The sequence below is a fragment of the Mandrillus leucophaeus genome, unplaced genomic scaffold, assembly GCF_000951045.1.
Source record: "Mandrillus leucophaeus isolate KB7577 unplaced genomic scaffold, Mleu.le_1.0 Scaffold184, whole genome shotgun sequence".
NCBI lineage: Eukaryota > Metazoa > Chordata > Mammalia > Primates > Cercopithecidae > Mandrillus > Mandrillus leucophaeus.
Genome location: NW_012101854.1, coordinates 5384149 through 5398096, shown reverse-complemented (window position 1 = coordinate 5398096; position 13948 = coordinate 5384149). Strand labels below are relative to the sequence as shown.

At 35.7% G+C, this 13948-nt stretch overlaps 1 protein-coding gene across 1 annotated transcript in view; it reads left to right on the top strand.

The window, feature by feature from the left end:
• The window catches only part of TTLL7 (tubulin tyrosine ligase-like family member 7), a 133085-nt gene that overhangs the window by 54377 nt on the left and 64760 nt on the right, over positions 1–13948 (top strand). Inside the window, exons 7-9 of the mRNA XM_011977779.1 lie at positions 2850–3066; positions 7560–7724; positions 11872–12030. Coding sequence (XP_011833169.1) covers positions 2850–3066; positions 7560–7724; positions 11872–12030 — 541 coding nt within the window. The remainder of the gene's footprint in view (positions 1–2849; positions 3067–7559; positions 7725–11871; positions 12031–13948) is intronic.

Genomic DNA, 13948 nt, shown 5'->3' with positions numbered 1-13948 from the left:
TCCTTGCTAATCTTCTGTCTAGTTATTTTGTCCATTATTGAAAGTAGAGTATTGAAGAATCCAGCTGATATTGGTGAAGTATTTCTCCCTTCAATTCTACCAGTGTTTGCTTCATGTATTTTGGAGCTCTGTTATTAGGCACATAAATGTTCCTAATTGTTACATATTCTTGAGGAATTGACTTTTAAAAAATCAGTATATAATGTGATTCTTTGTCTCTTATAACAATTTTGCCACTCCAGGTTACTGTTTTATTGCAATATCTTTTCCATCCTTTCACTTTCAATCTATTTGAGTCTTTGACTTTAAAGGGTGTCTCTTGTAGACAGCATATTGGTGGACCATGTTTTTTAAAAATTCATTCTGCCAAGCTCTGCCTTTTATTGGAGAGTTAATCTATTTACATTTAATGTAATTACTGAAAAAGAAATATTTACTTAGGCCATTTTGCCACTTGATTTATGTATCTTGTAGTTTTTGTTCCTCAATTTCTCTGTATTGTCCTGTTTTGTGTTAAATAGATATTTTCTTCTGTACCATTTTAATTCCCTTGTCATTTCTTTTACTATGTATTGCTGAGTTTTAAAAAATGATTACCCTGGAATTACCATTATCTTAATTTATAACAATCCAGTCTATATTAATACCAACTTAGTTTCAGTAGTGTATAAAAACTTCGTTCCTGTATAGATTTACTCCCTTTATGTTGTTATTGTCACAAATTATATCTCTGCACCTTCTGTGTCCATTGGCATAGATTTATAACTATTGTTTTAAGCAGTTGTCTTTTAATTCATTAGGAAAAATGAGGAGTTAAAAACCAAAACTACAATAAGAGAGACTTTTTTGTTTTTTGATATGGAGTCTCACTCTGTCACTCAGTCACCCAGGCTGGAGTGCAGTGGTGTGATCTTGGCTCACTGCAACCTCTGCCTCCCAGGTTCAAGTGATTCTCCTTCCCCAGCCTCTTGAGCAGCTGGGATTACAAACGTATGCCACCATGGCTGGCAAATTTTTGTATTTTTAGTAGAGATGGGGTTTCTCCATGTTGACCAGGCTGGTCTCGAACTCCTGACCTCAGGTGATCTACGTGCGTCAGCCTCCCAAAGTGCTGGGATTACAGGTGTGAGCCACCGTGCCCAGCCAGAACTTTTATATTTACCTGAGTAGTCACCTTTCTGGTGTTCTTTGACAATTTGATTATAGTATATCTTGATATGGATCTCTTTGAGTTTATCCTACTTGGAGGTAATTGAGCTTTTTGGATGTGTAGATTAATGTTTTTATCAAATTGGGAAGTTTTTTGCCAGTATTTCTTCAAATATTCTTTGAATTTTTTTCTTTGTCTTCTCTCCTTCTGAGACTCCTATTATGTGTGTGTTGCTGTGCTTGATGGTATTTCACAGATTTTGTAGGCTCTCTTCATTTTTCTTCTTTTTTCTTTCTGTTCCTCAGACTAGATAATGTCAGTTGGCTTATCCTCAAGTTTTCTGATTCTCTTTATGCCTTGTCAAGTATACTGTTTATCTCCTTTAGTGAATTTCTTTTTCTCAGTTATTGTACTTCTCAACTCTAAAATTTCTGTTTGGTTCCTTTATTTTTCCTTAATTTTTTATCACTACTAATATTCCCTGTTTAATGAGACACTGTTCTCATAGTTTATTTCAGTTCTTCGTACATGGTTTCTGTTAGCTCTTTGAATAAATTTTAAATAGTTGATTATCCAGTAAGCCCAATGTCTGGGCTTCCTCGTGACAGTTTCTATTAATTGATAGTTTCCCTGTATATGGGCCATACTTTCTTTTTCCTTTGCATGCCTCATAATATTTTGTTGAAAACTGAACATTTTGAGTATTATACTATAGCAATTCTAGAAATCAGACTCTCCCCCTCTATGTAATTTGTTGTTGCAGCTCATTGTAGTAGTTGTAGTCTGTGTTCTTTGCTGTGTATGGCCACTGAAGTTCCTGTTCTGTTAGCTCAGTGGTCAGCTAATACTTGGACAGAGATTTCCTTAAACAGAGCAAAACAAACAACAAAAAAGCTCTCAGTAGATGACTGTGTGTGTGATTGCTGGGACATGCCTTCAGCATGCAAACAAATAATTTACAACTCTGCCTTAGCCTTAATTTCCTGCTTGTACAGAGTCTGATGGTTAGCCAGAAGGGACAGCTTAGGGCCTTCTCGGGTCTTTCTTGAGCATGCTGCTAACCTTGGGCATGTAACTGGTCATCTAGATTCCCGGGAATATGTCAGAGCTTTTCAAAGTTTCAAAGATTCTCATTGCTCAGCCCTTCCTCCCAGTCTTTTTAATTGGTCTATTGTCTGCCCACCTGTTGCCCTCAACAACCTAGACAGTAAATGTTTCCAACAATTGTCTCTGAAAGTAGTTGCCTCAGTACTGGTAAAGTTCCAAGTTAGGCAAGATGAAAGCAAGCCCTTTGAGGTCCTCCAGGAAGGCACCAGACAGGTCAAAACAACCAACCATAAGAATAGCCCATTCTACCCAGTCCAGGACCAGTACTGGTATTGAAAATGAGGCTGTTCAAGGCTGCCGCTGAGCTGTGAGTGGATGATGGGACTACATTGAGTTAAAGTGTTACAAAGCTCTTTGGCACAGATCCAGCTGTTTTTTTCTTAGTTAAGTATTCCATTTGCTGCAAGCCTTTGCTTAGTTTGTGGGGTTACAAAGTTGATTCCTATGATTTCTTTTGCTCTTCATTGCTTTTGTGGAGGGGCAGACTTTTGGAGTCCCTTACTCCACTGTTTTCCACTTGAGTATATCTGTAACTTTTTAAACATCTTGCTCTATGTCAAATCATTCTTTTAATTTTTTTCTTTAAACATAGGATTTCTTTGATAAGAAATGGTGACAAACTTCCATCTCAGGATCATTTGATTGTTCAAGAATACATTGAAAAGCCTTTCCTAATGGAAGGTTACAAGTTTGACTTACGAATTTATATTCTGGTTACATCGTGTGATCCACTAAAAATATTTCTCTATCATGATGGACTTGTGCGAATGGGTACAGAGAAGTACATTCCACCTAATGAGTCCAATTTGGTAAGTGATACCAGACAGAACTTAACGTTTTCATTCAACTTTTTTCCTATAAAATATATTACTTTACCCTTTCTCTGCACTTGTAAAGGGAAATGCTTAGAGCTTTCGTAATAGATTAATAAACTCCCTTTCTCAAATTGACCTAGAATAAATGGATGTTCAACATATACCTTTTAAAGCTTCCATTAGGCATATAGATTGTATGAATGAAAGTTCCTGCTCTCGGGTTTTGTGGTCTAGAAGAATTGTGTGCACATGTAAGATTGCTTTTAACTTACAAGCAGCTTTGTGGACATTAGAAAATAAAGGTATCTGCTAATTGAAGGCTGACTGGGAAAAAGTACCCTCTCTGTGCTGTGAGCACAAGGCTGGATTTCAAAGCAAACATCTGTGTGCAGTGGCCCTGTATAGAAATGACTATATTATAAATGATACTAATATGCAATGATTCTTGATTCAGTATAATAATGATACTAGCATGCAATGGAGAAGTACAGATTAAGTGTTTTGGAGCTGTGTTGGGGCAGTTTGTGTTCAGCTTCTCATGGAGGAGGTGACATTTGAGCAGGCTTTGTATAACACGTAGGGTGTGAACATGTTGAACGTGGGAGAAAGTATATGAAACGGAAAAGCAAAAGTTATCAGAAAGTAGTTATTAATTTCTGTTGCAATAAAAGAGAAGTAAGACTGTCAACTTACATTGACCAATGTGAGGTTGAGACAAATGAGCAGTTTCAGTGTGCATTTTAAAGCCTGTTAAATGGAGCTTTGTGTAGATATTTTTCAATAAAGACTTTTTTGTGCAGCCATAACATATTTATAAAAGTTATAGCTAAATTTATCATGAAAATAATAACTGTAATTTGTAGCTTATAAAAGTTAAATTATAATTTATTATGCATACTTAAACTTTAGTTAACCTCTAAACCTATTTTTGGATGTAACTAACTATAGTTAAAATTACAATTAATTGTTTTCCAACTTGTCAAAGACCTGGTTACTGTTCTCCCCTAATATTATGCACACAATTAACTCCATTAAATGTGGTCATTTTTTCAACATTAAATAATGGCTGATCATAAATGGTACTATGTTCAGTAAAATGAAAAATGTTGTAAACCCGGCAAAGGAAGAATAAGGAAACTGTCAAACCTTTCATAGGAAAAGAAGTTAAAAGAAAGAAACATTATTAAAGGTTATAAGGTCTAGATATAGCCAATCACCAAGTGATGTTTGAACTCTACCACATTTTGGGCATTGTGCTAGTTTTTAAAAAAACAGTGACCAGACAGATACAGTGCTTGACCTCACAGAAGCAACAGTTTAGTGGGGAGGCAGAAAATAAAATAAGCAATTATAATATCTGATGGTAAGTGTGATGGTCTAAGAAACTGAAGGTGCTATGGCAGTGCATAGCAGGGACACATAACCCAGTTGGAGATAAAGGTTAGAGAGGAAGTCTTTTATAAATTGAAATCTGAATAATGAGGAGTTAGCCAGATTCGGGTGCAGGGTAGGGTTGGATGGAGCTCCAGGCAAAAGAATGGCTCAGAGGTAAGACAGAGTGTGGCATGTCTGGAGAAAGCAGACAAGGTCAGTTTGGCTGAAGTATAGAATAAGAAGGAGTGACTGTTCAGAGATGAGGATGGTGAGTCCTAGAAGCCAGATCCCTTAAGGCTTTGTAGGCCTTGTCTAGGATTTTAGAATTTAACTTAAGATAAAAGGAAGGATTGAAGGGTTTTACACAAACAAAAGAAGGAATGTCCCCTGGTCTGGAATGTGAGATGGAGGTGGAGATGGATGGAAGTGATTAGAGTCAGAGAGACAAGAAGTTACATATATTTTGAATAACATGTAAAGTATTCTAGTCTGACCACATATGGAAGGAAAAAGGACTTAAATTGAAATAGTAGCAGTGGGTCCTGACCAAGAATAAGAGCATGGATTTGAGATATATTTGAGATAACATGGATAACGTTGATATAATATGGTCACAGGTTGTATTTGTGGAATGAGAGAAAGGGAAAGTGAAATCAAGAATAAAACTCAGGTTTCTGACATCTGATGGATGGTGTATTAGGGAATGGTGATAAGGGAATACAGAACTATTAAAGGTTTTGTGGAAAGTGGATGTATTCAGTTTAAAGGCCTGTGTGACCTCCAAGTGGATCTGTTCTGTAGGCATTTGATTATACAGTATAAGTTTGAAGTTCAGAAGACATTTCTGAACTACATACATAATTTGAGACTTGTCAATACATAGATTATACTTTAAATAATTGGCATGGGTAAGAGTGGATTATATATGTGTAAGGTGGGAGTGATCTTTTGATAGTATTGGAAAGAATAAGACTTGGAAGCTCTTTTGGGTGATAAAGTGCTTTATTCTAATGTCCTATGTGTATATCATTAGCTTAAATTCAGTGGGATTAATCTCAATGAGAGATTGAGAGAAAGGAAGTGTGGCCTGTAGGTCTCATTTTGTATGTGCTTTTGAATCACATAAGCTCCTGGCTTTGGTTTTTACATATATAGAAAAAAGATGTTCTCTTACATAAATGTCTATATCACTCATAGATCTCTAGAATTTCGTGATTGAATATCTAGGTTGAGATATGAAAATATTAAAAAGTGAAATACAAAAGTGTCTGTAAAGTGAGACCATGGTTATGTAAAAGGTAAGTTTAGAAAAAAACACTAGAAAAATTAAACCAAAGTGCTCTCATTGGTTGTTTCTGGATGGCAGCTTGCTACGTATTTTTTCCTTCTTCCTATTTCAAATTTTTAAAATAGTGAGCATGTATTTTATATATGTATTATTTCTATAAGAATTAAATGTTCATCAACTACATATAAGCAGATTATGAGACAGAATTTCAAACATTGAAATATAATAAACATTCCATTTTTGCTACCAATGTAGTGGTTGGCCAATCCTTGCAGATTGCTGTATGGTTCATAGCTGCTTTTGATTCTATTTCTTGCAAATGACTAACTGGCAGTGAACTGCTTAGATGCCTATTTTTGTCAAGGTAAATGTGAAGTTGTGGAATTTCCAGTCCATTTACAAAGATACTGTTTAAGAAAAATACAAAGTTTCCTTACTTAATTTTTCACTAGAATAGCTAGTGGTGGTGTTAGTATTATTAATTTTAAGAAATTCTTGCCAAATACAGACTTCCTTACAAGATTATTTTCCAAATCTCTTTTTAGAAGTTAAGAAAATTTGTATTTTGGAAACTAGGAAGTGCCCCAGCTTGATTAATTTCCTTTTTCTTTAAATTAAGCACTTAAAATTAGGTAAGCATAAGATTTATGCTTTTTCTTTTAAGTATCATTTAATTTAAAGCTTTTCCTGTTTCTAAGGATAGAGACTGTTGTTTATTTTGTTGTCTTTGTATCCACAGTGCCCAGCAGAGACTGCTGCAGATAGTAGGTGTTCCTTAAATATTGTTTAATGAATGAAAAAAATAAATTCTTAATTAGTGGTAGGCACATGGATTAATAAACAATATGTACTCAAATTATCATTTCTGCCTTCTTGCTTCAAAGATTTCAATGCCATAGGCTTAAGGAACTGCAGCAAAAATAAAATATGACATGAATATAGTTGGCTGTTAACAAATCAAAATAATAATCATGTGAATGAAGTATATTTTAATTGTGATGTAACTTTGCTCTCTAAAGTAATCTTTAGGATCATGAGGAGGGTAGGAATTAAAGATAGATTTTTATGAATGCTTGTGTTAGCTTGATAAAAAGGCATTAGATATATATTAATTGACAATTATGAGGAGTTTTAAATTTTGAATTCTTTTTCAATTTAAGGAAAATAGTATCAACAAATGTAAGATTATAACGAGACAAAAACGTAGAGCTCCAGTATGGAGCACGATACTGTACTGGACATCCGCACAGTATTATGTGGTACCTTCTGTCTGCTGACTGTAAGTGCACTCTGGTACCAAGCTAAAGGGGCCTCCTAGTCAGTATGGGTGTGCAGAGGTTTTGTTTGGTAGTCCTGCCTCTCTATGTGACTTACTTGAGTTTTCATTTTTTAGTTTTCTTGAAAAAGACATAGAATACTCTCTCAGAAAATTCCTTTCCCAAAACAGATTTGAGTGAAAACTCTCAGAGCCAAAAACATTAAAAACAAATTAACAAGAACAAACTCAGATCATTTTTCTTGCTTAGCAATATGTAGTTTCACATTTTAATTACTCTATATTCTTATTAATTTGATACTTTTTAATGGTAGACATATTTTGAATAATATGTAAAGTAACTCTGTAGATGATTACATTCTCAACCCTTTTAAGGGAAATGTGCCATTCCATTTAATTGGGATATTATCTAAATAATCATGAAATTGTTCATCTATATAGTTTAAACTTTAAAACTTTTTTTAGTCTTTGAGTGTCTATTTTTCCTCTGAAACTTTGCAGTTCTAGGATGTCATAGGTGGTAACCACTTTGGTTCTTACTTGTTACAGACCCAGTTATACATGCATCTGACAAACTACTCGGTGAACAAGCATAATGAACGTTTCGAACGGGATGAAACTGAGAACAAAGGCAGCAAACGTTCCATCAAATGGTTTACAGAATTCCTTCAAGCAAATCAACATGATGTTGCTAAGTTTTGGAGTGATATTTCAGTAAGATTATGCCATTCCACAATTATAACGGTCTGTCCTCAGCAATAATTTGAAGCACCGTCAGGCCATGAAAGTTCATTAAGAGTTGATTGAACTTGGTTCCCTATAATTGAGAGGACCAGAGAGAAAAAAACAGGCCGTTACACAGCCTACTGCTTAACAACAGGGATGCATTCTGAGAAATGCATCCTTGGGTGATTTTATCATTGTGCAGATATCACAGTTTGTACTTACACAAACCTAGAATAGGAATAGCCCACTACATACCTAGGCTATCATATAGCCTGTATATGGTATAGTCTGTGGCTCCTAGTCTACAAACCTGTACAAAACATTACTGTACTAGGCTGGGCACAGTGGCTCACACCTGTAATCCCACCACTTTGGGAGGCTAGGCAGGCGGATCAGGTCAGGAGTTCGAGACCAGCCTGGCAAACATGGTGAAACCCTGTCTCTACCAAAAATATAAAAAATTAGCTGGATGTGGTGGTGCGCTCCTGTAATCCCAGCTACTCAGGAGGCTGAGGCAGGAGAATTGCTTGAACGCGGGAGGTGTAGATTGCAGTGAGCCAAGATTGTGCCACTGCACTCCAGCCTGGGCAACAGGGCAAGATTTGGTCGCCAAAAAAAAAAAAAAAATTTACTGTACTGAATAGTGTAAGCAATTGTAATACAATGGTAAAGATTGTATACCTAAACATGGAAAAGGTACCCTAAAATACAGTATTATAATCTTATGTGATCCCTGTTGAATATGCTATGCATTGTACACCAAAATGCTGTTATGTGGCATATGACTCTATTCACCCTTGTTTATTTTGTTTGTTGACATTTTTACCTTACTTTCTATATCACCGGCCATAAATCCAAAGGTCCTTAGGTGTCAGACAAGTAAGAAGGAGTGAAGTGGTCTCTAGATAGAAGAAACTAGGGTGTTCTGGGAACTGTGATAATTTGAAAGTCAGGAGAGGTCTGAAGGAGGTAGCCACCACTCAGCACCAGCTTATTGGTGCCAGTGATATTTTAGGCCAAGTGAGGCTTATTCTTCTAATTTGTTGATAAATTATGTGTAAATGGCAGAAATGGCATAAATGATTTTAAATGTTGGCAATGGACTCAAAAATTTTAAAGATGTTGAGACTTAACAAACAAAAATGTCATCTGGATTTGGTCAGATACCCACCAATTTGTTAACTTTCATTTATAACTTCCTGAGAGATGAAATGCATGTAAATGAGAAATTGGATCATAACAATGCTGCATTTATTTGTTTATGTAATTATGTTCTCAAGGCCAATTTCATGGAAATTCCAAAAACCATTCTAATGACAGTTTACTATCATAGTGAGTCAGAAGCATCACAATGGTGAAACTCAGTGATTTTGGACCATAGTTCATTGATGGAAGATCATACCATCTTCCATCTGATGGTAATTCAATGAATTGGTGTATTGCTCAGTGGGACCAAGAAAGTTTTATATACCCTCTGGCATTTTTTTTTTTTTTTTTTTACAAATGTACACATTTGTAACCCTCATATGGATTTGGCTCTTTGGGGACATGTTTGTGAAAAGGTAGAACCTGTTGGGCTGCTTTGGTGAGGCATGTATGGAGAGAATCAGGGAGAATAATGAGGGTCGTTAGCTTTACATATATTGGTTTTAAGTGACGTTTTTTCCTCACAATTGAATTAAGAGAAGGTATACAAGCAAGACTAATACTAATGAGAGGATATGGAAATTAACTTTCTGTTAGGACCTGAAGTATAATTTTTAGATATGACCCGAACATAGCCAATGTGGGCCTATTAAGCTCTGACACATTTCATGGTCTTGTCTGTAGGTGAATAAATTTTGCATCTTTCTTGGCTATGTTAGTAAGAATGCATATTAATCATCTATAAACAATCAGTTAATAAACCTACCTTTTTCAAGTACTTTTATTATAATTATCTTGTCAAACACCTGTCTGTATTTATGTAATTATGTGAAAATTGGCTGTCTTTATTAAGAATTGGTATACTTTATATAGATAACTGTTTAAGATAAATCAATGGGATAATATAAAAAGAGAATGACAGGAGGAGGTGGAGAAAGCAATTATGCAGTAAATTTTTATCTTGATGTCTTAGTTCACAAATTCCCTGAATTTAATTTATAACTTATTTTTAATAACCTCTTTTTGGGGGGCAATTTCTCCAAAAAGTAACTATCAATATATAAAAAGTAGCATTCATCAATACCCTGTGTGAAGAACAGAGCTGTGTACTTTTGTTCTGGTCAGTAATAAAAATCAGTAGAAAATCAAGCCATGGAGATTAAAAATGAGCATAATCATTAAAAAAAACTATCCTTACTGCTTTTTGTATACCTAAGGTATAAATCTACAAATCACATTTCAAAGCAGTGATATTATGTTGTAAATTCTCAAAAACAGTAGTGGAATTTCGTTTGTGTTTGTTTATATGACTCCTGATTTTCACTTCTGCTGAAAACTTGCCTTTACAATCTAAAAGCAGGTTATTTTCTTCATAGCAAAAACATATTTGTAATTCAGGGTCTGTTGATTAATAATCAGTCCCTACCCTCTCCCTCAGCCTATACTGTTCCATACAGACACTTATCAGTCAAAGTTTTAACTTTTTCCTGCTCTCAAGTGGTTTCAGTAATATTGGCGAAGATTTATATAAAGTGACTTTTTATCATTTATTTTATATACTATGGTGCTGTCATGAATTTGTTACCTTGAACAAAATGTTTTGAAAACAGCCTCTCATGGGACCTCTGATAGTTATTCTCAAATATGAACTGCATTGTGGTTCTGGGTAACAGTGAGGTTAACTTCTGTCTTCTCTTTTATCTCTCATATAATAAATATTGTTCTACCAGGTAGTAGAGTGTTTGAGTCTAACCTGACATATGAGGTGGAATTCTAGAGGAATGATAGAATAACAGTAACAATAATAGTACTCTGGGCACTATGCTAAGAGTTTTACATGGCATCTCATTTTGTTCTGACATTAACCTTTTGCAGATTATATTTAGGAAAAATGAGACTCACAAAGTTTAAGCAACAGGACTGAGGTTGCACAGCTAGCAAGTTACAAACCCAGGAAGAAACACAAGAATCCTGATTTTAGAGCCAGGTTCTTAACTGTCTTTTCCTATTGCCTATACCTGTAGAGAGGGAGTTAAAATGACAATGTCTTCTGAGCAAAAATAAGTGAGACAGCTTTTCTCCTACAACTTGTTCTGAAACTTCAGTAAAACAGCTTTTTAAAAATTAGGGTTAATAACTCATCCCAGTAGTATTATGTGATTTCTCTCAGAAAATATTGAGAGCCAATCTTTTAATTGGTAACACTCTTCTCAGATAAAACTTATACACTACAAAATCGTCACTAAATAAAGAAACTCAACTCTCATAGATTTTGTCTTCCAGCCCTTTCAGCCTTTATCTAAGTAGAGTTTCTATACTGGTGTTTGTGAAATAATTTACTCTCCTTGGAATTTTTCCTCCCTATCACCTTCATCTCTTCTGGATGGGGCTAGCCTATGCTCCTACCTTACTTGTTTTTAACTTGTTTTAACAACTGCCTTACTTGTTTTAACATATAAACAAGTATGAATAACTTGTTTACAAAGTAAACAAGTTACTTGGATTTACTTGGATATCTACTGAATGCCAGCTACTATTGTAGGCACTGGGAATGGTGTTATAAATAAGTCAGACAAGGTCCCTGCTCTAATGTAAAAAGAAAAATATCAACTGGTCATATGCTGTGTGTAGTGGTGCGGTAAGAAATGAAGGGTGGCTACTTTTAACTTGGGGGTTGGGAAAGCCTTTCTGAATGTCTTAAGAGCCAGAGTTGCAAATATAGGGGAAAGAGTATTCCACAAGAGGGAACAGCTAATGCAAAGGACTTAAGATAGGAAGAAGTGTCACTTACTTGAGGAACCCAAAGCAAGCATGAGGAGCGCAGTGGGCAGGGATAAGAGTGAAGAATGAAGTTAGATCTGTGGCAGGGGCTAGATGCCACAGAGCTTTGTAAACTTGGCTAGGCTGCCAGTTTGTGGGCCCTGCTTATATTTACATATATGAAATGAGACACAAAGGCATTTTCACCTCTTTTATCACAATCTTATAGGAATTGGTGGTAAAAACCCTGATTGTAGCAGAACCTCATGTCCTGCATGCGTATCGAATGTGTAGACCTGGTCAACCTCCAGGAAGCGAAAGTGTCTGCTTTGAAGTCCTGGGATTTGATATTTTATTGGATAGAAAACTAAAGCCATGGCTTCTGGAGGTAAGGCATTCTTTAAGAAAAAAAGAGGAGTTATCACTGTCCTTATGTATTAAAATAAATGCTTTAAAAATCTGTACTTAACACAGTTGTCCCATTAACTGTCTAGAATGAAGCCTGAATAGAGTAAGTGGGAAGAAGAGGATAAAAATTCAGGGACTACAATAGTTCTAAGAATGAATCAAAGTGTTTGATACTACTTTTCCCAAATTAGTGTCAAGTGAATTTCTAGGCCAGGTATTTGGGATTGAAGTGTGAAGGTGCTTTTACTGATTTGTTGCTTACTTGCTCTACTATTTTCTCAGCCTCCTGGCTTCTACCACGTCATGAGGTCTGGATAGCGTCTCTCCTCTCTGTGGGTGCCTGGGCTTCAGAATCTTGCCTTCAGTGTGTCTCCCCTTCAAACTCTCCGAGAGGCTCCAATTGGTTCATTAATCAGTATTCAGTATCCGATACCCCAGGTGGTAAATGTCTCCTTTAAGGCCATGTTATATACCTGGGGCTTCCCTCAGGGAGACTGTCAACTGTATGCCTTCAGGTTTGCTGCCAGTCCCTGGTGGAGTGAGAGTTATCATTATTTTTCTTTGATGATAAAAGGTCATGTAACACATACGAAATAGTAAAAGGGAGAAAGTAAAAATTATCTCTGTTGACAATTTTTATATTTTTTTCTGCTAGTTACATTTATATTACCCAGAAGAAACCTTAGAAGTCATGTGGTCCAGAAGATCCCATCCAGCAGTTCCTTTTAAGCTCCTTGATCTGGGGTTACACACCTTCTCGTGGCCGCTTAAATATCATGTTTGGGAAACTTAATCAGGAACATATTGCTATAGAAGATGTCATCAGCCACTACCTTTCATTTTAAATCAATTGTCTCTCTTTTTGTTAGTGATTTGTAAGTTAGAAGTTGTGTATGTAATATCACGGATTGCATAAGCAAATTGAATGAGTGGTAGGTGAGATGAAGATACTAAAAATACATTTCCAAGAAATTATACTTTTCTAATTTGAGAGCCAAAGATTGTGTGTGTGTGTGCGCGCGCACACGCGAAACAAGAACATGTATTGTGTCTCCAAGGAAATACAGTTCTCTCTGTTGGATATTCAGACTTTGCTCCAGCCTGGGTCTTAGAGATAAGATAAATGTGAGGAGTTTTACTTATTTTTTGCTTCCTCCATTCCTTGGATATGAAAACACTTGACTATGCACTATGGACCCTTCATCTTGCTAAGGCCTGACATTTGCTTTAGATTTCTTGCTTTTTCTGCAGCAGTCCTTTACTGTTCTTAGCTATATTGTCTTCTGCCCCTGTACTTTTCTTTTGTCATTGATGGAGTGGGGAAAAAGTGAGGCATGTGCATAAGGAGGATATTAGGAAATAATGACTTTATAGATCTCTTAGTTTCCTTTTTAGAAAAAAAACCATTTGCTTCACTAGAGCTTTCCATTAGCTTGCTAAATCAGAATTGACTGAATGGTTGAATTCTGGATTTTACAAGAATCAAAATAACCATTGTTTGCATGAATGTTTCTTCATTCTTTACTCTCCTTCATTGTTTCTAGATCAATCAGAACCATTAAAACACTCCACAATAACCAAGAGCTGTGGATAATGAACATTTGTTATATTAAAACGGTTAAAAGAATCTTCAGTCTTGCCTTGTGTTTTGCTCCCTGCTGAAATTTTAGTGGGTCTAATATACATTGTTAAAAACCTTTTGGCGCCATCAAGTGGAATAAGGTAGAAGGTGCTTCTGGGTATGTGATAACTTTTAAACAGTAATTTCAGGGACTGATTGCTAGTGGCAGAATTGCACAAATTTTCATTAAGTAGAAAACATTTTTTAGGAAAAACATGGAAATTGGGTGGAGTATGAATATACCACCAATAGTTTAAGTACTCTTAAATTAAACATA